General features: G+C 41.4%; 1 protein-coding gene across 1 annotated transcript; it reads right to left on the bottom strand.

Moving 5' to 3' along the window:
- Positions 1 to 1,386: 1,386 nt before the first annotated feature.
- mtnr1al (melatonin receptor type 1A like) lies at positions 1,387 to 24,461 on the bottom strand. Its single transcript, XM_038700188.1, has 2 exons — positions 22,996 to 24,461; positions 1,387 to 3,235 (listed from the first exon to the last, which is right to left on the bottom strand). Exons 1-2 carry the CDS (start codon positions 23,291 to 23,293, stop codon positions 2,466 to 2,468), a joined length of 1,068 nt encoding a protein of 355 aa, XP_038556116.1. The 5' UTR covers positions 23,294 to 24,461; the 3' UTR covers positions 1,387 to 2,465.
- Between the last annotated feature and the right edge of the window lie 2,798 nt (positions 24,462 to 27,259).

Here is a 27,259-nt window from a genome sequence, read left to right as displayed (position 1 = left end):
TTTATGCTAAGCTAAGATAATTTACTCATGGCTTCAGCTTCACACTAAATGGACAGACATGAGCGTGGTATTAATCTTCTTATATAACTCTCACCAGGAAAGCAAATTAACGTATCTCCCCAAATGTCAAACTATTGCTTTAAGCTAAAGGAATGACAAACTTGATTTCCATGTTAATTAGTCATAATTAGTCATTTAGTTAATCGGTCAAAGGAATAGTTTGACATTTTGGGAAATGTGGTTGAGGCTACAACCAGAAGCTGTTTAGCTTAGCTTATCATAAGGAAGTGAAGAACAGCCTGATCCACACGCACACACAGTGAGCTCATTAAAATGGGACTCAAGCACAGGCAGACTATCACAGCAGCAACACCTTGCTTATTCACACATAATGCAACATTCATCGTCCACTTTCCAGGAGTGTGAAACACAGTGATGTGGTCAGAATACTATTCAGAGCAACCATAACATAATTACTCATTTTCATGTCTCTTTTTTTTTTGTCATCTTCATGTTAATATTCAAATGTGAAGTGAATATACTCACTGCAGCAAGGGTGTGTGATGTAGGAATTGAGCCCAGTGCATGAACACTGATGTGTTTTTGTGTGTTTTGGGACAGTTTTGATGTGTGAGGACAAGTTAGAAATGAGAACGCACACAGTGTTGCTTCTAAATAGCAGAGACACTGTGTTTTGTCTATTTTTGTTTTTTTTTCCCACTCTGGTTTTGTTCATTTAAGTGTCTTACGCACACAGACGCGTCCGGTTCACGTGTGAGAAAACTTCATCATCTCGTCTGAGTGGATTAACGTAGGATGTGGCAGAGGTGCTGTTCCTGTCCCAGGGAGAAGAAACTTATGATGTGAAGAGGTGAGATAGTCCCATACAAGTCTCAACGCCTCAGCAGCACAAAAAAACGCCGACACCTTTCACCAGAGAGGAATAACTCCAGAGGTGAGACAAAGTTTTTATATTGCAGTGTCTGTCCCAAATGATAAAAGTCAAGTCCAAGTCCTAAACTTTGATTTTCAAGTTCTTAACAAGTCATTATGGCCCTCTCATCACATGTCAAACCAGCAGAGTAAGAGTGATAGTTAAAAATGAATAACAATAATAATCTTGACAACCTAAGTAACACAAATTCTCAAGCCTCGTTTGAACAGGGCAGGCTTTTCAGCCTGGTGTTAACTCTATAAGATAACTTTGTAGAACTATTTGGTTGTTAAATGTTGGACGCATCCTCCTTCAGGGACGGAAGCAACAAGCTCTGAAGCAAGAATTTGCTTCAAAATTTGTTTCTGTGGGCTTTGAAAACCTATCAAGCCATTTCAAGTCAAAAGGGCTAATGTCCAAGTCAAGTCACAAGTGATTGGTCAAAGGCAAAGTCAGATTGCAAGTTTTTATTTTGGTGAGCCTAAAGCAATCACATTTGTGACTCGGGTCTACATCCAATATCTGTCTTGCCCCTCCATCCATCCTCTCGCATTTTCCTTTCTTTGTCCCAGTGAGAGTTTGGCTTGTTCCTCCAAAGAATCATTCATTTCAAATTTAAAACATCAAAATGATTTCCGTAAACAAACAAAACTAAAGCCAAGAAGAATATCAGCCTCTATCACAGTTCATGTTCTTGATATTTGAAATTGTGCATGTAGCACCTTAATTTAAAAGTATATAACACCACTTAATATTCCCAAAAAGCACCAATTTGTATTTCTGTTCAATAAATTCCTTTTTTTTTTTGAAAAAATACTCTCTTCATTCTGAGCAGCGTTAGTCAAATTTAATTCTGTGAACAATCAGGAAACAGAGACAGCTTTAAGAAAATCACAGTATTGGATATTATTGGATTTCTGTCTTGAAAATAGTTCATAGATGATTGTATGCATCAAATGAATCAGGGAGAAGGAGATGATCACTAAGAACTATGCAACTTCAAATTGAGTATGAAGTTGGTAAAAACCTAAGTAACAACTTATTTTTATTTTCAAACAGTAATTCATGAAATACCAAAGAAAGCCATGATAAATCACATTACTAAGTTACTCCCAAACTCTGGTCTCTCCCTCCCTCTCTGTATTTTTTAAGTCTCTCAATTTCCCTGAAGGCATCACTGATAACTCTGTGTGGCATCATTTATTTCACTTCATCTCTACCCTCCACCTCTCTCAGCCTCCAGCTATTAAAGCTCTTTATTTTTTTCTCTCTCATACAAAGCATTTTTCTTTCTTCCTTCTACAATACTATTATTTGTTTTCTTTCCAAAGTACAAGGTAGATTTATTTATCATTTTACAACACAGGGTTGTATAATGAGATGAATATTTCCTTTCATTAGTTCTGTTTTCACCTCTTTGTCAAGGTTGAGTTCCTCTTTTTTTCATTAGTTGCTTTTTAAAAGCCTTTTCTTGTCACATAAGTTAAAATTACGCCCACCCTTTGCCTCCCCCTCAGCTCAGTGTATTGTCTCAGCAGTGAAGCTTGAAGATGATCAGGACGATCCTCTTGTACTCCTTCCTGAAGTTGTGGTTCAGGACACCGTAGACGACGGCGTTGAGGCAGCTGTTGAAGTACGCCATGAAGTAGCTGGCTGTGAACAGCCACTCAGGTATCGCCCGGGTTAGCCTGGAGTCCAGCGCCACGGCCAGGCCGATCAGGTTCAGTGGCGCCCAGCAGACGGCGAAGAGTACGAACACCACGAACATGGTGAGGAAGTTGCGGAGGTCGTGTGGTTTGATCTTTGGCCGCGAGTCCGGCTTGACCCTTCGCCTCACCTGGATGACAAGGATCCAGATACGCAGGTAACAGTAGGTGACGATGCCGATCGGCAGGATGAAGTGCACCACCACCACCGTGATGGTGTACAGCGAGCTGACCGACTGGGCGAAGGTGCAGGAGTACACCCGTGGGTCGTACTGCAGTGACTCCACAAACCAGTTGGGCACGATGGCGAGGATGGTGAGGGCCCAGACGAGCACGACGTAGCACATGGTGTTGCTGTTGGAGAACACTTTGTCGTACTTAAGGCTGTGGCAGATGTAGCAGTAGCGGTTGATGGCGATGCCGGTGATGTTGAAGATGGAGCCAATGACGCTGAGGCCCATGAGGAAGCCGCTGATCTGACAGTGGATGTAGCCGGCAATCCAGCCGTCGTGGAAAATGGCGGTCAGCACCAGCGGGTATGGATAGATGGCGACCACCAAGTCAGCAAGAGCCAGGCTCACCACGAAGGCGTTTCCTGCAGACATGAGGGGATGCAGGTCATGAGCAGTTAGAATATGAACAGAACAGAAAGGTGAGTAAACTATTCTGTATTTACTGTGTAAACAGCTTTCAATATCAATAGGCCATTGGCTGTGTAACTGTAGAGCAACAAGCCTCAGCTAGTCAGAAAGGATTGGTGTTTTGTGGATTGAAAAATAAATTTATACCCTTATTGAAGCAGTATCTCTTGGTCTCTTGCTCACTTATTTTCCCCTTCCCCTCATAAAATAAATTTTTTTTCAAGGATGATCATTGAAGATGGGGTCAAATGTACTAAAGTCCATCCATTATCTCATCCATCCATCATCAACCACTTATCCTGTGTACAGGGTTGCGGGGGGTTGGAGCCTATCCCGGCTGACATTGGCCCACCCTGGCTTTGGTACTTGGTACACCCTAGAAAGGTTGCCAGTTCATCACTGGGCTGGCATATAGAGACAGACAACCATTTCCGCTCACATTTTACACCTGTGGGCAATTTAGAGTCCCCAAAGGACAATTTCCGTATTGTTCAACCTGGACCCTATTTTTCTGTGTTTTTGTGTCTAATGTTTTGAAAATGGTCCAGTACTGAGCGAGCAGTTAGCAGCAGTGAAACAGGGCTGCAACGTAATCCTTGCAGACAATTGCACACCGTCCACTAAAGTGCATTTTTCTGCCACTGACAGGCTCAGATTTTTGGCTCTGACAACATTATCTCTACAGAGTGAGACCTTTTTATAGAGATCCAGAAACAGCTGCTATATTTCTGTCCCGAGCCACCAGACTCCCTTAACAATAAACAGTAATTTTACCTCTTTACCGCTGCCTTGATTGGTTAGTTTGTGTTATTGTGTGACTTTGGTGTTTTTAACCCTTTAAAACACCAAAGTCAAACAAAATGCACAAACAAACAAAGACAAATAAAGTCACGCTATAACACAAACAAACTGACAGATCGAGGCAGTGGTAGACCAGCAACTCCCATATGTTGCAAGGTGAAATTGCTGTTTTTGTCAAGGGAGTCTGGTGGCGGAGGATGGTGGAGTAATATTCGGAGCCAGAACCTTTTTTGACAGTGCTACCCACTTAGGGGCGGCTGTGCTCAGGAGGTAGAGCGGGTTGGCCGTTAATCGGAAGGTCGGCGGTTCAATCCCTGGCTCCCCCTGGTTGCATGCCGAAGTGTCTGAAGATACTGAACCCCGATTTGCCCCTGACGGCTGTTCCGCCAGTGTATGTGTGTGAATGTTACTTTCCGTTTGAGCACTTAGTGTATGTAGTGTAAAAGCGCTTTGAGTGGTCGAAAAGACTAGAAAGGCGCTATACAAGTACGGAGCATTTACATTTACATCACTGCGCATAAGTGAAAAAATTAAATATGGAAGTTTGCTAAATCTGTCTCTAATGTGTCCAGCGTAGGACTGCCAACCATTAACCATTTTAACACAAGAAACTGCCAGTTTTGCTTGTTTTTCTTCTGGGTTGGATTTTCTAACAGAGAATGCTATAAATGCAATACTTCTTGGTAGATAACCATCAGTTTCTGAATGTGAGAATTTCCACTTTGTCTCTGCCAATTGGTGTTCACAACTTGAAAGCTGAAAAGAACTGAACCCAGTGGCTTGTTGTTGAAATCAATGAACATCATCTCTTCTTTTTGCACGTTCTTTCCCTTCCACTGGAAAGCACTATGTGCAGCTTGTCAAATGAGAAATCTAGCTAAAATGTAGCTGCTTTTCTCTGCTTATTTCATCATAAACTTGAATAGCTTTGTTAGTTTTGATAGTTTTGGCCTCTTGGACAGATGAAACAAGACATTTAAACATGTCACTTTGGGTTCTGGGAACTTGTAATAAGCATTTTTCAAAATCTTTTGTCATTTTATTAGATTAAATGATGAATCAAGTTATTGAGAAGGGAAATAATCATAGCAGTATACATTCTTTTAGGGCAGGATATTTTCTGCAGTTTTTGGGTAAGAGAAAAGGGAGAGGCAGACGATTTGGAGCCAACAAATGTAAAAACAACATGACAAGAAAGAAGCGAGTGCTGTCAGAAAAACAGCAAAGCAGAGCAAAACACAAAACAAAAACAGGGAACACTGAGCTCGGAACAACTCTGAACAGAACACTTTTTTTGTCGTTCGTTTGTCTTTGGGCTGCATGTTTGTGTGAAAGGTGCAATATAAATAAAATTGAGTTGAGTTGAGAGGGAAGCGGTGAACAGGAATAGCCTCCAACAAACAGACGAGAGACAAAAACCATAAAGCCAAACTCCCAGTGGGATCACATTCCCCTCCAAGTGAACTTTAATAACACCTGGATCATTAAGCTCTCCAAAACTCATCACTGCCGCTTAAATGCCTCCACCATCATTACAGGCTAATGAATACAACTGTCCAAAGCTGTTCCTGCAAACATTCAGTCCAACAATCTGCACTCTAACCACTTTAGACACACACCTCCTCAAAAAAAAGTTTATTATAATGGACTATTGTTGTTCCCCAGGAGAGGAGTAAAGTGGTAAAAAAAAAGAAGAAGGTGGATTTGAGTTGATTCAGGTTTTCGGCTCCTTGCTCAGCCAAATACTGCTTTGATAAAAAAAAAAAAGTTGTCGTCCTGCTTATGTGCTGTAAAGGTCTCCCACATGGGGAAATGAAGTTTGAGGGCCTGATTTAGGAGTTTAACATTTACCTGTCGCCCCGGGTGAACCGTGCTGCATTTCAATTATATTTTCTCAGCATTTTAGCCATTGTACAAAGCTCCCTTTATGAAACGGTCCTGTGTCTGACCAGCATTAGTATGGCAGGCAGGTTTCTATTGCAGATACAATTTCCCCTAACTCTAATGAAATCAGCTCCGTCTCCAATTCAGGCACTTTCTTTTGAGAAAAGTTTTCTTTTCGTTTTTTTTTTAGGAAGCAGACGGAGCTAATAATTTTAAGTCTTTCTATTATAATCTTCTCTTCCCATTCCTCCTATAATCACAGGTTGCTGGTTCGCTGTGTATCTGGATACATTCAGGATATCCGGGGTCACGATAAATCTGAATTGGGAAAGTGAAAGTGAAAAAGTAATACTTACACTTCTCTCATTACCACCATGAAGTGCCAGAGGAGTCTGGCGCTCAACAAAACTTCATCAGAAATGAGTGAAGCGTCCAGTGGCTCTTTCACAGTAGCAGAATTTCATCTCTCACTGGATAATTTCCAAAGTAAATCCACATTGTAATGCTCATAAATCCACATAATGTCTCATTAGTAATAAATCTAGTTTTAATTTTCTAATGCATATTTATTGATTTAATTTTAGTGTGTTTTAGTTTCATTTAGGCTTTTAAGCTACGCTAGAGGCAAAGCTTCATGGATGGCATTCAAGTAGCGGTGGGAATTCTGAGGGACTGGCTGTGTATCATCCTGGACTCACACAGGCGGCGTGTGCGCCACTGTTTTGTTCTGTCCTCTGCCCGACATCAACTCACACTGGAAGTGTTTCAGCAGTGTAGCCTGCCCCACGTTAATAACTTGTTTTTAATATGTCATTTTTTTGTTTCCACTACCTTCTTCACAGCTCTCTGTGACACAGTTTTGTTCCGACGTCTGCAGGGCTGTATATACCACAGGGATCATTTCAGAATAAGAGCATTTTACCTGCCTGATTTTGCTGACATGTTTAGATTTTGTTGATTTGGTGATTGGTGCTTGTTTTTTGTGCTTCTACTATGATTAAGTAGGCTACATAGTTAAATTGTTTCTTCCGAGGTCACGTAAACTTGGTACAGGAGGCCCCGTGATGAAGCTCTGCCCCCACTGTGTTGAGAGTGTAGCTCCGCCCCCGATGGCAATGCTAGTCGGTTCGCACACAAAATTGTACACTTTAGGCTGTCTCATCTTTCCGCACCTGCTGTAATTGATATGTTCTGGTAAAAACTTTCATCAAATTGCAAACATCTTCACACCCAGAAGGGAGTTCACTCTGGAAGCGTTGATGACACTTTGTTCCACCTGCAGCACCATTCAGTATTTATCACTCCCCAACTCCATCTTCATTATGAAGAGGCTTCATCGTTATTATTCTGAACGACAACTCTTTGTCTCAAGCATGTCACAGAAGGCTAATTAGCGAAGAGCCATGGCTCAGAGCACAGAGACAGGGGACTTGTTAACTGCCAGCCAATATGTAGTAGTCGGATGTTCTGTCTTTATTACTGCGTTTGCCCTTTGCGGCTATTTCCAACTATATCCCTCCTCTTGTGAAAGCTAGAGCCATGTGTTAATAATCGAGGAAAAGAAACTCTGCCGGGGTTAGGTTCAATCTCATCAGAGACTTTCATGCTATAAACATAGATTCATGGCACTTGATAGTGTCAGCTGTGTGTCTCAGTACACATTTAAACTGTAAATAGGGATGGATTCTGTCTGATGTTAGCAGTGGTGGAAAATGTCTTATCCTTTATTTAAATGTAAATAACAATTCCACAAGTATTGAGTTGAAAATATATGCTGATGGGGACTTTGATCCAGAACAATGCATCATACCTTAGAAGCTGATCATACAGGTGAAACTCGAAAAAATTAGCATATCGTGCAAAAGTTCATTTATTTCAGTAATTCAACTTAAAAGGTGAAACTAATATATTATATAGACTCATTACATGCAAAGTGAGATATTTCATATTTGATATAATTTAATAAGCTTACAGCTTATGAAAACCCCAAATTCAAAATCTCAGAAAATTAGAATATTGTGAAAAGGTTCAGTATTGTAGGCTCAAAGTGTCACACTCTAATCAGCTAATTAATCCACCTGCAAAGGGTTCTTGAGCCTTTAATTGGTCTGTCAGTCTGGTTCAGTGGAATTCACAATCATGGGGAAGACTGCTGACCTGACAGTTGTGCAGAAAACCATCACTGACACCCTCCACAAGGAGGAAAGCCTCACAAGGTAATTGCAAAAGAAGCTGGATGTTCTCAAAGTGCTGTATCAAGACACATTAATAGAAAGTTAAGTGGAAGGGAAAAGTGTGGAAGAAAAAGGTGCACAAGCAGCAGGGATGACCGTAGCCTGGAGAGGATTGTCAGGAAAAGGCCATTTAAATGTGTGTGGGAGCTTCACAAGGAGTGGACTGAGTTACTGCATCAAGAGACGGGTCCTGGACACGGGCTTCAAATGTCATATTCCTCTTGTCAAGCCGCTCCTGAACAACAAGCGTCAGAAGCGTCTCGCCTGGGCTAAAGGAAAAAAAGAACCGGTCTGTTTCTCAGTGGTCAAAGTCCTCTTTTCTGATGAGAGCAAATTTTGCATCTCATTTGGAAACCAAGGTCCCAGAGTCTGGAGGAAGAACGGAGAGGCACACAATCCAAGATGCTTGAAGTCCAGTGTGAAGTTTCCATAGTCTGTGTTGTTTGGGGAGCCATGTCATCTGCTGGTGTTGGTCCACTGTGCTTTATTAAGTCCAGAGTCAGCGCAGCCGTCTACCAGGACATTTTAGAGCACTTTATGCTTCCTTCAATAGACGAGCTTTATGGAGATGCTGACTTCATTTTCCAGCAGGACTTGGCACCTGCCCACACTGCCAAAAGTACCAAAACCTGGTTCAATGACCATGGGATTACTGTGCTTGATTGACCTGAACCCCATAGAGAATCTATGGGGCATTGCCAAGAGAAAGATGAAAGACATGAGACCGAACAATGCAAAAGAGCTGAAGGCCGCTATTGAAGCATCCTGGTCTTCCATAACACCTCAGCAGTGCCACAGGCTGATAGCATCCATGCCACGCTGCAGTGAGGCAGTAATTCATGCAAAAGGGGCCCAAACCAAGTACTGAGTACATATGCATGATTATGCTTTTCTGTATTTAAAATCCTTTTTTTTAAAAATTGATTTCATTTAAAATTCTAATTTTCTGAGATGTAGAATTTGGGGTTTTCATAAGCTGTACGCAATAATGATCGAAATTATATCAAATAAAGGCTTGAAATATCTCACTTTGCATGTAATGAGTCTATATATTAGTTTCACCTTTTCAGTTGAATTACTGAAATAAATGAACTTTTGCATGATATGCTAATTTTTCGAGTTTCACCTGTATGTTTGAATGAAAATTTAACCTGAAAAACAGCATTTAAACAACATCTGAAGATTCATCTGAAGTCATCCAGGCCATGGTAGACAAGAAGTCAGTTTTAACTCTTAACTTATGTAGGGTCATCACACTGTAAATATTACACAGCTGCTTTACGTTTTTGTCACTTGAATGTAAATAGATGTTGTTTTGGATCATTTGCTGAAATGATTGATGATGTCGTTCGACATATGTGTCATTAGTCTGCCCGGGAGTCATTACTGTCTCAGCATGATACCTCTGACAACACACAGAACCATGTTGTGAGTGTCAGTCACCTGAGAAAATTGGACTTAAACTGACAGGGAAGGGTTATCAGGAAAAGGGATAAAGGAGATGAGAAAAGGTAAATCAATTTCATGTCTGAGCTAAGATGCGGTTAGTCTAGCTTTGCATAAAGAAACATCTGGTCTAGTTTTGTAAAATGTAAAGTAAAATATAGAAGGAGTCATGTGCTGTACCCATTTTGAGCCAACCTGAGCCAGGTTAGCTGTTTCCTCCTGGTTCCAATCTTTATGCTAAGCAAGGCCAACCACAACATGACCCTAGCTTCGTACTTCACACGCATACATTCGGGATGCACCGAATGTTCGGCCAACGGAATTAATCGGCCAAAAAAAAGCACTTAACATTTATCATATTGGGTCTGACTTGATGAATTTAGCTCACGTGACAATGTCCGGTTTTTAAAATTAAGTGTCTATACGTATGGAAATAAGATTAATTGGATTATATTCACAGAAAGTATAAAACATATCATGTGTACATTAAAAGTAAATGGATAGATATAATTTACTTTACCGGACCCTCCCGGGCCTCAGACCCACCTCCCATAGTCTCTCCAAATTCTGTGGGAGACACTGAGTAAAAAGCACATTTTGACTATTTAATTCATGCAATGGTTAAAAAAAAAAAAAAAAGGCAAAAATGTTAATGTACTTGTTCGGTAATCTGCAAATTTTTTCATTATATTCAGCTTCAACCAAGAATTAAATTTCGGCGCATCCCTAACATACGTGATATTGAGATCAATCTTCTCATCTTTTCTCTTTAAGAAATAAGTTCCAACATGTTTAATTGTTCTTTTTCCAATAACTGGCTGTGTCCTTTTCACCAGGGGCAGTTAAGTGAAGCCAAAGTGCTGTTGCTATTATTTGAGATGTCCCGTTATAAATTCAGATTTAACTGACACCTGGCAGCCATAGACTACATCTGTCTATGCCATGGTATGAGTCATCTTTAAATGTTTGAAATAGTGCTATGGATCTGTTTTTCTGTGTGGATGATGCAAATACTTGAAAATCGGCTTTGCAATGTTATAAAAGGAAGGAGTTGCACTCGACATGATTTGGTAGAGCTCAAGGATACACATGATTAGTTTTGATGAATAGCACTGAATGCAAAGATGACTTTTGTTTGTTTACAAGAAAACTCACACCTTTAATCATGCATCATAGCAGATACTTTCAGACACACAATATGACTTCAAAGTTCTTACCAACAAAGTCAGACAAGTCAGACTCAGCTCTCTAATGATGAATGAAACACAACCAGTTATGCTAATTAGCCTGTTGATTAAGACGAATGATGAATTAATGAGCAAACATTTCTATCAGTGTGGTGTGATCTTTGCCTCTTGAACACACTCAGAAGTTACAGTAGTTTCAAAGACATTGGTTTTTTCCACATTGAAATGCAAATTTATGCAATGAGTTGCTCTAAAATCTAATCAGATCATCTGTTCTGTGGAGGGAGCAGCGCTGGGAACTATTTAAAGTCCCTACAGTCTGTGACTTACTGTAACAGCGTGTCCCACACAGACAGACAGATGCCAGCACGATCGAGTATCTTGTCACTACAGAGTGTGTGTTTTGAAGTGAAGTTCTCGTCTTCGTACGTCCTCCTTTTCTCTCAGCAGTGTGAGTGTGTTCAACACTGCAGTTGCCGCCGCCGGTGTGTGTGTGTGTGATCCTGACGGCGGCTCTGCTGCTGCTTGTACCTTGTTCAAGTACAACAATAAACACTGCTGTCTCCCGCAGACAGATACATATCTAGTTGCAGTCTGTAGGAAAAAATAGACACTTCTCTGCCTGACTCAACCTTCAACTGACATTTTTGGATCATACCGGAATATAGCAAAGATACAGGAGTTGGAGGTTATAAAACTAAGGTAGGGAGTATGTGGAGGGTCATATTCAGGGCTTTAGCCATGACTTAACGCCACAAGTCTAAACTCCCACAGCAGATCTCCACCTCCTTAACGGATGTTGGACAAACCAAACTCAAATATATTTTCTGTACAGTTTCTGTATGCATCAGTCGCTGCAAATATTCCAACACATTTTTACTCCTAACTCATCATATATGGAAGATTGTTTAAGACCCCTTTGCGTTGCTTTTTAACACTATGGGTACCCCTTTAGTTTTAGTTTTTGGACGTGTATGTAATAATAATAATAATCCTTATTTGTAGAGCACTTTTCAAAAACAAGTTACAAAGTGTAAAGAATAATACAAAAAAGATAAGAGCATGAAAATTTAATATAAAATTAGTAAAATACAATAAAATAAAAGGGATAAAATAAAGTCAAATAAGATCGGGAAAAGCTCTCCTATAAAATGTTTTAAGAAGGGACTTAAAGAAGTTCACTGACTCAGCCGACCTGATTTCCTCGGGCAGGCTGTTCCAGAGCCTCGGGGCCCTGACTGCAAACGCTCTGTCCCCTTTAGTTTTCAGTCGAGACTCTGGAACAGACAACAGACCTCTGCCCGAGGATCTCAAGGTACGTGCTGGTGCGTATGGGACTAAAAGGTCAGAAATATAACAAGGCGAGAGGCCATGAAGAGCTTTAAAAGTGATCAATAGAATTTTAAAGTCAATTCTAAAACATACTGGGAGCCAGTGTAATGAAGCTAAAATAGGAGTAATGTGGTCATATTTCTTTGTTCTGGTTAAAAGCCTGGCAGCTGAGTTCTGGACAGTCTGGAGTCGATCAGTAGATTTTTGGGTTAAACAGGTGAAAAGGCTGTTGCAATAATCCAGGCGTGATGAGATGAAGGCGTGTAAAATGGTCTCGGTGTCCTTAAAAGTTAACATAGATCGAATTTTAGCTATATTTCTAAGTTGATAAAAACATGATTGAACAAGCTTTGTGGTGTGCTGCTCGAAATTTAAATTACTATCAAACCAAACACCAAGGTTCTTTGCCACAGGCTTAATGTGATTTACTAGGGAACCAGCAGATGGCAGTATTTGATTTGCCATCTGCTGGGACCTGATGACCAGGATTTCTGTTTTGTCTGAGTTCAGCTGGAGGAAATTATTTGACATCCATTTTTTAACTTCACAAAGGCAGTTGTTAAGTGAACTCAGCATTCCAGGGTCTGTGGATCTGACGGGCAAGTATATTTGTGTGTCATCAGCATAAATATGAAAAGAAATGCCATGTTTATGGATAATATGTCCAAGGGGAAGCAGATACAAGGAAAACAAAATGGGTCCTAAGACCGACCCCTGAGGCACACCGTATTTAACTGGACAGAATGAAGAGACATAGTTGTTTACAGACACGCAAAACTTCCTATTTGACAGGTAGGATGAAAACCATTCTAGGGCAGTACCAGAGATCCCCACCCAGTGCCTCAGTCTGTCTAACATGATGTTGTGATCAATGGTGTCAAAAGCAGCGCTAAGGTCCAGAGTACCAGGACTGAGCACATACCTTCATCAGCAGACATTAAAAGGTCATTGGTGACTTTAAGCAGGGCAGTCTCAGTGCTGTGGTACTTCCTAAAACCAGACTGAAACTTTTCAAATAATTTGTTATTTTCCAGCACAGTGAGCAGCTGTTTGGACACAATTCTTTCTAGAATCTTTGCAATAAAAGGCAGTTTTGAAATTGGTCTAAAATTATGTGGGAGGGAGGGATCTAAACCAGGTTTCTTTAAAAGTGGGTTCACGCAAGCCGTTTTAAAATAATCAGGGACACAACCAGTAGATAGGGAGCTGTTGAAAACAGAGATCAAATGGGGCCCAACAGAATCTATTACTTTCAGTAAAAATTTTGTAGGTATTATATCAAGTGGGCTGGAGGACACTCTCATTTGTGATACTGTTTTTAAAAGCTCAGACAAGTCGATGGGATAAAACTGGTTAAAACTCTCTTGTTGCTGGTGAGGGACCTCTGAGTAAGAGGCCGCGGGGGTAATAGAGGCTCTGATTGACACCACCTTATTGGTAAAATAAGATAAAAACAATCACAGTCATCATTACTTCCAGCTGAGGCACAAGGAGGGGCTGGGTTTACCAGTTGATCCACAGTCTTAAACAGAAACCTGGGATTGTGTTTATGTGTAGTAATGAGTTCAGAAAAATAGTGTGTTCTCGCATCCTTAACCATGTTATTGTAGTTAATTAATAAATCCTTCAGACTGAGGTACTGGACTTGGAGACTGGATTTTTTCCATCTGCGCTCTGCTTTCCTGCATTCCCTTTTTAGGCTGCGAATGCTGTCATTTATCCAGTGTTGCTTACTAGCTTTAGACGTAGGCCTAACCTTTAGAGGAGCAGTAATATTTAGTGACGACAAGCAGATATGATTGAAGTGATCGACCAGATTGTTGGTGTTGGAATCAGACAGGTGTTGGCTTTGGCTCTGAAAGAATGCGCAAAACTTTGAAACACTTTGTTCATTAAAGATGCGACAACACACGGAGCTTGGTGAGGCGGCATGAGTAACAGGCGAATCGCAGCTAAAAACAATACATCTGTGGTCAGATATGGTCATGTCCACTAATTCCACAGAGGAAATGCTGACACCCAGGGTAAAAACCAAGTCCAGTGTATGACCACGGTCATGTGTTTGACCTTTGACATGTTGTTTGAAGTTAAAAGAAGTGGCCATATTTAAAAAGTCAGTTGCATTAACATTGTTGGGGTCATCAACATGAATATTAAAATCGCCACAAAGAACAATTCTGTCATAATTTAAAACCAGAGTAGATAAAAATTCAGGAAGTTCTGATAAAAATCCTCCAGGCGGTTTTGGGGGGCGATAAATTATAACAAATATGATAGGTTGCAGCCCTCCAACTTTAAGAGTGAGAACTTCAAAGGAGTTAAATTCATCACAGCGTACTTGATGACATTTAAAATTTTTCCTATACACGCTCACTAGCCCACCGTGGTTGACCCTCGGTTGACTAAAACAATCATATTGAGGCGGACACAGTTCAGCTAGCTGGCTATAGTCATTCATTTGCAACCAGGATTCAGTTAAAAACATAAAATCTAGATTTGCAGACAAGATAAAATCATTTAAGATAAAAGTCTTACTTGAAAGTGATCTCACATTGAAGAGAGCCATTTTAAATGAGTTTGTTCTGGGTGCTGGAGTTGGTGCAGTTGTCCTAATCCTTAAGAGATTACTAATATTTCTGTGTGGATGTGCACATTTCGGTTTACTGGTCTATGCGTGATGATGACAGGAATAGAAGTCTGTGGAACAGCGCTGGGAGCAGACGGCTTTACATGCCAGCACGTGGAGACAGTTGTTTGTGGCAGTGAGGCAGAGATCTGTTCAGTGAGCGGTGGTGTGTCCAGGTGTGCTGCATGAATGATTAGTCATTCACGTAAGTCATGTGTGGACCGCACCACATGCTGTATGTGCGCAGCTAACATTTCTGAGCCCCGTTTGTTTGGGTGAAGTCCGTCTGTCTTAAAAAGAGACATTCTTTGCCAGAAAATATTAAAATTATCCACATAAAACACACGGTGAGCCCTGCAGGCGGCCTGGAGCCAGTCGTGGAGGCCAAGGAGTTTACTGAAGCGGCCAGCACCGCGACCGACTGTGGGAATGGGACCAGAGATAAAAACGGACTTTCCACACTGCTTTAAAAAGTTAAGAAGACGGTTAAAATCTGATTTTGTCAGCTCAGACTGCCGAAGAGCTGTGTCATTTGTTCCGACATGGACTATCACTCTTGTGATGGAGGACGGGAGCGACGGCATCAGGTCCTGGAGTTTTTTTAAAATGACAGCCGTGGTGGCACCGGGGAAGCAGTGAGTGGTAGCGTTAAAGAAACGGATGTTTCTGGTTATGGAGTCACCAATTATTAGTGTGGTTGGGGAGAAAAGAGGACGAGGAGATGCTGGTTGTGGGGATCCAGAGCAGGACTGAGCAGAATCTGCTTCAACACTGCGTGCGGACTGAGGATGGAGTGTGTGAGCTGTTGAGTGTTGTGTTGGAGCAGCAGTAACAGACCTGACAGAAGGGCTACCCGACGGTGCAGGGTAGAGACGGCCTCCGGAGCGTCTGAGCACAGCCTCCTTCAGGATCCTACGTCAGGAAGCGGAGGTTTTTCACCGGGATGACGGCCGCCGATCAGGTCCGGCGGCAGACCGGCGGCCCAGCGCGGGAGATGTAGCCGGTGGAGGAGATGCAACAGTGTCGGCAGGCACTGTGCGCCGAAAGAGATCCGTATCAGGGAGACTCGAAGCCGCAGGTGCATCCGCTGGATGGACCGGAGTGTCGTCAGACAAGGCTGCATAGCGGTTGGAGAGGCCGATGTGCGGAGGAGAGGCAGCCCCGTCCGAGCCTCTCTTGCAGCCACGGACCACCACTTCAGCCCAGGTTGACTGATGCTTCGGAGTCGAGCAGGATGAAAGCCTGGGAAGACTAGAGGGGTCCCAAAACACGGTGTCCTGGATGTTAGCGGTTGTGCTAAGAGAAACAATCTCAAAAGCCAGTCAGCAGGGAATCTTTCTCTTTGAGTTCCTCTGAAAGTCGTCGGATGTCTTCCATAAGGTCAGCAATCTTCTTGTTCGCTTTCTTAAGGAGTGAGCAGTCCTCATGGGGCAGAGTTATCTCGGCTTGCATAGTCACCGGAGCTTTGTTGCGATCAGTAGCGTTGATCGCGTTTTTACGGTCATCTAGCTTAAAATCCATGTCGGATGACTAAAATCCTTAACCCACGTAAAACTTAAATAAAGTTAAATAAAAAGGATATAAAAAATGTAACGGAAAAAAAGAGTGGATTAAAACTGGATAAGAGTCCGGTTTAAGACGGAGCTTCCGACAGGTGGCTGCAGGCGCAGAGTGCAGATTACGTCAGCAATTACGTCAGAGATCTTGTGACAAGTGCTCTGTGGTCAAGTTAGCAACAATAAATTAGCAACGTCAGGTTAGACTTTCAAAATAGTGGTCCGTTGTCCGTCGCAGTTTGGTTAGGTTTAAGCACCAAAACTACTTGGTTAGGTATGAAAAGGAAATGGTTTGGGTTAAAATAACATTTCTTACAAGTAACTTATGCAATTTATGTAATCTATGTGATTTTAATAACAACATTTAATTGTTAAAACTGGAAACAAATACTGGTCTCCAGGGTGAAAGTCGGGTTTCTGGCCCACCCGTCCACCCCAACCACCTCCTTACTCTTTTGTGTTAACCTTTGTGTTAAATGTCCCACATCTACCTTTAGCATTCATACAGGACTTTCCCCAGTGTGGTGATACTAGGGGCTCCCCAGTGCTTTACAAACTGATGTCAAAGGGTCCATGTGTAACGATTTGGGTGTGAGAACAGGTTGAATATTCACTCCTGTGTGATTAATGCGTTTCCTGTTTCCATGCTAGCTCGAGCTGGCAACCTTAATGGTCGAGGTTTAACCTGCCAGTTGGGATGGCCAGCCAATAAAAATAGAATTTTTATTTAATTGCAGTTTGACAGCACGACTTTTTGGTTTCACTCAAAACCTGCCCTGCATCAATAAGTCATATTCTCAAATTAAATTTGTATAAAGAAAGCAAAAATAATGATGTAAAAGAACATTGTGTCATCTTTTTTAGGTCCAAATATTTGGACAAATCTCGCTAAAACAGTTGTATCTGGTGCTGATATGACATAAACATGGTATTTGTTCAGGGCAATTTCATTGGACTGAAGGCAAATGTGACCTGCTCTTTAAAACTCCTACCTACCAACACTACAATTGGTCAGAGCAGTTCTATCCAAGCTAACTCATCTGCAGGCCTGATGAACCTTTCATTGGACAGAATTTGTAGTGTAGTTTACTTACTGGATCCTGGGTTCCTTGGTAAAACAGTTACTTCTTCGATAAGCAAAACACCAGCTTCAAGACAGTCAGTTCCATTAACCAAGTTTAATAGACCACATTTGAGTGAAAATATGTGTGATAACAACATAGAAAACTTTACACTATTGGAGTCCATTGCACCTGCCATGAATCCAAGGTGACAACAGCCTCCATTATCCACAAAACTAACAACACTGGCAGCCTCTAAAGATGGATTTGGGGTGGTACACAGTACCATTTTAATGGGTGTGAGGTTGCACTGCATCAAACTGCACATTCTACATTTCACTCCCATTACATTTACAAATGTACCTCAGACCCACAGGATCTGTGGGTCTGAGGTTGAAGAGGAGCCGGGTTATTGTGTCTCGATTGCCTCCAGCCGCCGCTTCTTCCTCACCATTGCTGAAAATAACAAACGGACAGAATTTATGTAAAATGATAAAAGTATCCGAGCAGTTAAAGGAAATTAGAATAAATCACAGTGCTGTGAGTGTGGCAGCTTACCAGAGTGTCTGTATCCTGTGGCAGGTGTGCAACTGCAGGACGAGGTCGGGCAGCTGCTTGTGATCAGGTCAGACACATCAGACATGATGTTGGGGAAAAGGGAGGCCATGACTTCATGTCATACGCTGCGGCGGAGCACATGCCTTATATACATACAGCAGATGTTTGCTGGGTTGTCAAGCTTCCTGCCACCTGTTGCTGATTTCATAACATCTCTCTTTTGCTCTCTGTGGATCAGCAAGCTTTACTATTATGTCTCATGATATTAATGTGAAGGCTAAAAGTTGCGCTGCCACCGCGATCTCTCTCAGCTGTGCTCTCTGCAGCCAGCTGCGACCTTGCTCAGACAGTGCAGCCTCCCAATACGGAAGCTAAAAGGTTTATTGATGTGTCAGCATTACATTTCACTCATATTCCCTTAATATCTGCAGTTAACACGAAGGATACATTCAGTGAGATGAAAAGGGGAAAGGAACTCTGACCTGTCATGAATGAAATCCAATTCATAAGACAAATAGACTAGTATAATTAAAATGTGGTTGTTTTGGCTTACTCGCTCAGTGTTATCACCACGGTCGTCGCATTTATCTGTCACAGCCAGAACAGGCTTTACAGATACAAAATATCTGGGCTCTGATGGCTGCTTCCAATTTCAAAGACCTGGCTGTTGTCTGGTGAAATTGCTTCCTGCAATCCAGTATCTGTACTTGGCTAGAGTTGTTGGAGAAGGAGGAGGAACTCTCTAACATCACTCTGTAATAGCGGAATACTTCCAATACTCTCCCCTTGCAGGAAAAGTGACTTTTAAAAGGTGCTTGCTCCTTTACTGAGGATGGCAGATGATGTCAGATGGGTAACAATGAATTCTAATGGCAGTGGTAGAGGAAGTATTCAGATATTTTACTTAGGTAAAAGTACTAATACCACACTGTAAAAATAATGCATTACAAGTAAAATGCCTGCACGTAACTAAAAGTATGTAAGAATAATCAGAAATGTGTAAAAGTAAAAGTACTCAATGCAGAAAAATGTCCCTTGTGACTGTTACATTATTATATATTCTATCATTACTCCTCATTTGTTAATGTAGGTTAACGAATGTTCGTTAAAGCAGGATTTTACTGTTGCAGTTGGTTGAGCTGGAGCTCATTTTCAGACTGCGACAAATTATTGTTTTCATTATGGATTAATATGCTGATTATTTTCTCCATGAATTGATCTATTAAAATAGTGACAGTTCCCCAGAGGCCAATTTATCTGACGGCTAAAAGCTGCGCTGCCACCCCAATATGTCTCAGGCGAGACAAGTTGTGACCTTCCTCTGACAGTGCAGTCACTCAGTACTGAAACTGTAACGGTTTATTCATGTGTCAGCATCACGTTTCACTCATATTACTCCAAATCTGGGAGTAATTAACGATTAACGAGGATGATTCATTCAGTGAGGTGAAAAGGGGAAAGGACTCTGACTTGTATGAAATCAAATTCATAATAAGACAAATGGACTGTTTAAAAGGCTGCTGTCTTGACTTACTCATCAGTGTTACCACCATAATGGTGTGTAAGAATAATCAAGTATTTAAAGTATTAAAATGTCCCCTTGAACTGATGTACTATTATATATTCTCTCATTGGATTATTATTAGTCACGCATTAATGTGAAAGCAGTTACTCATTTTAAGCTCTTTTGTGTCGGACTGCAACAAATGATTGTTTATATATTTATTTATATGGATTAATACGCTGATTGTTTTCTCCATTATTACACTGATAGTTTGGTTTGTAAAGTTATGTACGGTAAAGTAATGTTACCAATGCAAAAAGAGTCGATGGAAAAACATGAAAAGCAAACTGTGGCAGATTTTCTCTACGTGGCACAAACATGTCTACTCAAGCTGAATATTTTGCAGTTATCTCAAGTAGTTTGAATCAAACAGACAGAAGCAAAAAAGAAGAGAGTCAACTGGAGCTCCTGGTGAGTTTTGAGTACGGCTTGTCTGAACTGCACACACATATACAGTAAACATCTGGTGCTGTCAGACTGTGCACAGACAGAGAATGCGCTTTGCTTTGTATATCTGAACGCAGTTCTTTAAGATTCCTCTAAAGGTTTCTTGATACAGTTGTGAACTGAATATAAAATGAATGTTTTTTCCCCATATGAAGTTAATCTTACTCTCAGTAATGTATGTCTCGGTGCCCCAATGATAGCTTCAGTAAAAAGATATTAAGTATGGGCTTGTTTCAGGAGTTTTTTTCGTTTATTGGCTTCAACATCTTGTTGCCCAAATTTAGATTGTCTCTCTTTAACTGACAGGATCTCAAAAAGTGTAAACCTAAACTCTCAGTTTTAAAATGTTGCAGAGAGTGATGTTGCAGAGGCTACAGAGAGTCAGTCTTAGCACCTTGTTGAGCAGCTCTTGTTTTTTTCCTGCAGTCATCTGGACGCTACTAAACCATAACATTTAATAAAGAATGATCAGCAGACATTTAGAGTTCTTCATCAGCCAGCTCTGCCGTGGATTACTCTGTCCAGTTGAGACTGTCGCCAGGCTGTGAAAAGGTTGAGAACTGCTGATCTACGGTGTTTTGTGCAGCCCAAGCAGGCGTATTTAGTCTGAGTAGATTATGAATGAAGGGAATCTGTCAGTTTTGTGTAGATGTGGTGACACTGAATGAACTGTGCTGTGAACTTTCGGATGATCAGGTAATTTGTCTCTGACAGGGAAGATGGAGAGTGAAGATAGATTGATGGAGGGGAGGCCAGGAACATGGAGAAAATGGGACAGTAGTTCACTGGCAGGAGAAGAGATGAAGAGAAGAATGTGTAGGAATCTAGAGTGAGACCTGACAGGGCAGGAGAGGAGGAAAGGGAAGAGTGCTTGAGAGGACTGAAGAGGAATGATTGAAAAGGGAGGAAAGATAGGACACTGAGGAAAGCAGAGGAAAGGTGAGGAGACGAGTCTAAAGGAATTAATTAATAAAATGGAAAAGGACAAGAAAGGCTGATTCTGAGAAAAGGAGAATTAGAATGGCAGGAGAGGAATTGAGATGAGAGTTCAGATGATGGGACATCCGAAGAAAGGGGGAGAGAGTAAAAAAGATAAAGAGGACAGGAAGACAGAAGAGGACAGATCAGATAAATGAGGAGGTGGCAAAAAGAACAAATGAGACAGGTGAACCATTCGTTCCGTTGTCCAACCCCAATCCTTACATTTTCACTCAGGGATTTCAGGATTCTACCTTCTGATTGATGGAAAATCAGGAAACAAATGACTTGGGCTGATGCGTAGGGGACCGCTTTGCTGAAGGGTGTTACTCGATTGATTTATGGTGATGCTAATTTGTCATTCTGACAAGTGTGGAGCTCTGGAGCTCGACGATGACTGGATGATTGGAGGCTGCTGACTCAGAAAACAGAAAAGGACCTTTGATAGAGATGAAGATTATTAACTTGCAAAGCCTGCCAACCTGACCCTGTTTGTTCTCCTTTTGCCACTTCTTTTTTATTCACTTCATTTGAGACCCAAGACTGCAACGCAAAGCGGTAAAACATCAATGTCCAGGTCTGTCAGATTCAGTTTTTCCACCAACATGATTACTGTGTGGCACAAAGGTGAAACATTTTGACACTAAAACATTAAAACTGTTACTAAATGTACTGTTTTATTATGATTTTCAAGACGGATCTTTTTAACCACAAAGTGTAAATTGAATGGGAAACACTACATCCGGATGCCAACAGATTCACCCGCTTTCCACAAGATTTTACCAGCATTCGGTGGCCAGCATTAATTTTCCCTGCACAGGATATTCCCAGTACAACCTCCTGTTGATCTCTGAGCCCATTAACACAGAAACTGGGGTGAGTGCTTTCACTAAATGGAAGCTCATTCAGGCTTTCAAAGAGGAAGCGGTAGCCTTCCTCCTTCACATTCTCCCATTGATGGGTACAGTGGGCTGATTTACAAATGAACTTAGGATGCAAAGGTCATAAAAGGCAAAGCAAGTCATCAGTGTTCATATATTGTCATATGAATGCAAAGAAGGCGGCTCTCCTTACTAAGTGCTTTTAATGTGATATGTACTACTTCAGATGGCTCTGCAAGAGCATGCTGCTGAGTGAGAGATAACAATTAGGAGCTTGATTGATTTTTATTCTCTTGTATGTATGACTGAGGGGTCCTGAGGGCCTGTATTATTTATGCACAGTGTTGCTCTTGTAGTCCACATCAGTTTAGGGCTGACATCAGGTTTACACATCCATTACAGTGAGTCTCCAACTATGGCTTCACTGCTTTTAGTTTCCAAAAGTCTTTGACTGGGAGCCAAAATGGCAAGTCTCCCAACCAGCGGCTGCAGAGCTGCAGCTAAGGTCTGGATTGTCAACGTTTTCAGACTCTGGTGGTAAGAAATGTTCTGTCACCGCTGCATTTTTATAAAACCGTAACAACATGTCATCCAGCGTTTGGTGTCTGATCGTATGATCGTCTGCAGCAGCAAAACAATCTGTCAAAGTGTCCTTGAGTTATTGAAGTCGCTCAGCATGGCAGCGACAGACAAATGCCAAGCTGGAGAAAGTTACTGAGAACTGAGCTCTAAAAGAGTAAAAACTTCTCCAGCTTGATCAGACCTGATTCATACCCTCATAGTGAGCAGAGAGTGCAATGTGGTGCCAAAAACTGCAGTTTACACATAATGTATTATAATCAATAAGCTGGTAGTGTAGAGGTTCACTTTGACAGCTGTCCATGGACACTAATTAGACATTGTATCTGCCTCATATAATACAGGATAGTAGTATCTGTATAGTAGTATAACCCAGTCCTTTCTGTTTCATACAGGGTTTTTATGTTGTGACATTTTAATATACTTTTTTTTTAAATGTGCAAGAAATTAAAATGTAATTGATATGATAACTACATAGATGTAAAAATACTCTTACCAAAGGTTTTTAAGGTTAATCTATTAGAATATGATCACAGAATAATACAAGGTAGGCTACTAGAGTATAAATTCACTGCTCTACCTGCTTTCCTGAGTTTCCTGTTCCTGAACACGGACACGATGACCAGCAGGTTCCCGATAACATCCACCACGATGGTCGTGATCAGGACGCCGGCCAGCAGGGTCACCACCCAGGGAAAGGACTGGTGCTGCTGACCCGGAGCCCCCTCCTCTTCCTCTGCCGGCGTGGAGTTGCGGGGCCACAGGGTCCCTACCACCATGGTGGGCTCATGGTCCTCAAGGGACATCAGTTGCGGAAGGTGCCTCGGGTCGACGAGTCGCATCGGGTCGTGGTCGCGGAAGGTCGGTCCATTCAACATAACGCACAACTGTTCACGGACGGTCAGATTTGGGGTACGGAGAGAAACTCAGTCTATATAATGACGTCATACTAAATGTTGCTGGGTGACGTACACGTTTTTAGCTGTAATTTGAATGTCTAGGATAAGTTATATCTAAAAGTTATTAACAACACTGGAACACCAACGTACTATATGTGGAAGCAGCTGCAGCAACTACACAGGCAACAACACTGAACAGGGCGTGAGGAGGCGGCTGGACGCGGGCGAGAGATGTGACCCATGAAAAGGTTGACAGGGAATCAGCAGAGTACTCCTTTAAAACACCTCAATGTGTTCACACAAAATAGTAAAGCTCGGACCTGCTGCAAGTTGCATCACAGGGAATCTAATAATGGACTAATACATCTGACAATTAACGGATAAAACCAAAATAAATCCTCTTTCCCACCACAAATAGGCTACTTGTGTATATAGCACATGTACCAGTAAACAAATGGAAAACACTGCATAGGGTTTAAGTTGTTTCAATAAATTGATGGGTTTTAATTATACCCCCTCAGCACCAATACCTCCGCGTCCATGCGGCTGTCAGACTAGGCGCACCCACCGGGAAGCAGTGCGTATCGCTGCGCGCAATGGCACCGGAGCTACGCGTCCTTCATGCGCCCAAGTCTCCAAACGGGTCATCGTAGAACCTTTCTGTGAAACTAGTGTAGTTTCATAATAATAGCTACCTGTGTACGTTCACTTGTCACCGGTGTAAACGAACTTACAAAACCTACAGATGATTAATTTGGCCATTAACGATCAAGGAATCCTTAGTGAACAACATTCAAGGATAGAAAGCGCAAAAAAAAAAAAAAAATTAAAAAATGACACGAGTTCCTGTATGTAATTTCCAGTTCCCATTTAAACTGGTGAAATAAAGCAGGTCTACAGATCGGAAGCTTTTCTGGTCGCCCGCTTCATTTTGTGAATCGAGTCCTTGAAGCGCCGCTGGATAATTGATGTTTCCACTCAGAGATTTCATTCACGAAATGCTCCGTTGCTCAAGATTCCAGCTTCATTCCGATTCAGATGCGGCTCTGTCTCTCAGTCTGCTGGTTTCACGGTCATTCAGACTTTAACGTGCGGAAAGCAACTTCAAATCTGACGGTCCGAGTCCGTGTCCAGGTTTACGCGCCTTATAGCATCCAATAATGACGCGCTTTCCTTCTCTCTCCCTCCTTCTCTCTGTGTCTTTCTCTCTCCCTCCTTCACTCTCTCTCCCTCCTTCACTCTCTCTTCCTCCTTCTCTCTCTCTGCCTCTCTTGCTGCTGTGGGTTTGTGTAGATGTGAGTGTGCTGTCTGTTTATGTCCTTTCCTTTCTATTTTTTCTTTCCTCCTTTTCTTCTTCTTCCTCCGTCTCCATCTCCCATCTGTTCATTTTCCAGGTTTCTCACCTGTGCGCAAAATGGTTTAGTTTCATCCACAGTGATGCTCTCTTTCGCTTAGGCTTCTTATCGCCTCTTCCAGATGATGGTGCGTGTGCCCTCATCTCCTCAGGTGTGAACCTTACTGTCCATCCTGACAGCATCATCTTCATCATCATATCTGTCCTGTGGAACAACTCACAGTCCATCTTTGATTCCCAGTAGTGAACTAACCTTGACCTTTTCCTTATCTCCTGTAGTTTATTTCCTAAAACGTGCCAATTAAAAACTGTTATATATCAACCTCTTCAGACTTTAGCTGTAATATGTGTCCGGTCTCTATTAACCTACATTTGATCTACTTTACGGTTACCAAAGGTCTTTTTTTAGTGTTAAGTGCCTGTCATATCAAATCAGGTTTAAAATATAATAAATTAAACTCACTGTGGAGTGACTGGATACATTATGCAGCTGTATAGGGTAATGATATTATAAAGGATATTTAGCTGTTGGATGCCAGCCAGTCAGTTAATGGCAGATAAAAAAGATTTAAAAATACCCTTCACAGTTTATGACCAATCAAAAGGTGAGAAAGATCAGTTCTAAAAAAACTTTTCCTCATAAAACAAAAAAGCAAAGGATGTAAATTTGCTTTATCATTATTTTTTTTATTCTGTCATCACATTTGCTGGTAAAACCTCGTAGTTCCCCTGTCAGTCAGTTAGTATGGATGGGAATGTGACATTCTTGAATTTCTGAACGGGGTTTTTAGCCATCGTAGCCATCAGGGCTGATACCTATCATTCTTCTTGATCTATTTACTCTAAACAAACCCCATACACAAAACCCACCGCATAATTTCCTTTCTTGCATTAAAGAGCTAGAGGACAGCAGAAATTTGGAATTGCAATTGCTTTCATGAGCTTCATATACTGAAGGAGCTCGTGAGAAATGAGTTGATTTGCATTTGAAAAATTGACGACTGATGACTACATCAAAAACGGTTTGATGTCAATCATCACCCTGTATGATACTCAAATGCTCCTAGAATATAAAAAAAAGCCAACTAAGATATCTACTCAGCTTGACAACTTGAAAACTTTAGGATCTACAAATGAGATCACAGGTTCAGAAAAGCGACTATCCCTCAGCGGTGCCACACACAGTTGACCCTGAGCTGTATATAGCTGAATGTTTGGATTTTGAGGACTTTATCACACAGATATCTTATGACTTGTGGGGTGGAGGTGATGATTTATTTGGGCATTTCAACAGTGCAATTTGATGGCTTTGTGATTGTGAGACATGATGCTTTAGGCTTAGCATTTTGAAACATTCTGATGTTTAACTGTTACTCTAATTGGCCTAGTGAGGGCGCTGTAACTAAAGGTCAGAGTCATGAATCTTATACGATTAACTTACACTGCAATGTTTGCACATACACACTTGTCCTTACAAATTGTATTGATTGGCTAAACGAAGGTGGTGGACTTTATTTAAAGTCAGTATTTAAAAAAAATGTCACTTAACACCTAAACGTTGTGTACGTTTTTGTACCTGCAACAACACCCAATAGTGATGTGAAGGTGCACTGAAGACACCCTCTGTACAGTTATACATTATTGTAGCCACTGGAGATCAGCAAAAGCAAAAATTTTCAGCTGATGCTAGTTGTTCTTTAATGCTGATTTACATGATGACAGCCGTGCAACACTTAGGGATAATACATTGAGTTTTAAAACTTACACCTCTTGGCCCAAAATTTCCAAACTTAAAGGGCCATAACTGCCAATTTACAATCATTCATTTTAACATTGAAAAACTTTGATAACAAATAAACAAATCCCCCCCCCCCCCCCCCCCCCTCACCCATCTTTAACATCACCTATTTTTGCCTGGACTGAATAGCAGAACAGGGATATGGCAGACCTGAAAATAGCTTCACAGCAGCTCAGATTAAAACAATTCAGCACACGAATGTACATGGTGGAGTGAAGAGGGAGATGGATCTAGACCATTGGAACTGGTCCAAAACAAGAGTAGAAGAAGAGGAAGAAGGTGGGGGCTGGGGTATAAAAAGACAAGACAGTGCCCAGAGAATTTGAATCATTCATATCCACATCAAACGCAATGTTCGCCAAGTCTTTGGTTATTCATCTAAACAGGGCAAATACTCTCTCCTCTCCCTCATCTGACATGCACTTTGTTGGTGCTTAAATCACCTGAGTGTCCACTGTGCATAATGTGATTCAGTGCGTTGGCTGCATGTAAGCATCCACACACATACACGTATGCAAATACACTTGTGCTTCTTTGGGATGTTTGACCAACAAGCATGTTTTATATTCATAGTTGTGAATACACAAACACACAAGCTGAGACACATGCACTTACACTCATGCGCAGAGACATAGAACACCTCATGTGTAAAGAAACACACACACTAATTGTTTGTTTGTTCTTTTTTTTTACATATTCTACAGTATACCCCGTGCATTATGCATAATATCAGAAATTTCAGGGCACGTTCAGACTCAGCTTGTTCTGAGAGGTTTATTTAGACCCTGAGGCA

The sequence above is a fragment of the Micropterus salmoides genome, unplaced genomic scaffold (genome assembly GCF_014851395.1).
Source record: "Micropterus salmoides isolate LMB-PRFRI ecotype aquatic unplaced genomic scaffold, ASM1485139v1 Ms_hic_scaffold_5, whole genome shotgun sequence".
NCBI classification, from domain to species: Eukaryota; Metazoa; Chordata; class Actinopteri; order Centrarchiformes; family Centrarchidae; genus Micropterus; species Micropterus salmoides.
Note: the sequence above shows the minus strand (reverse complement) of the source record. Positions and strands in the feature narration are given on the sequence as shown.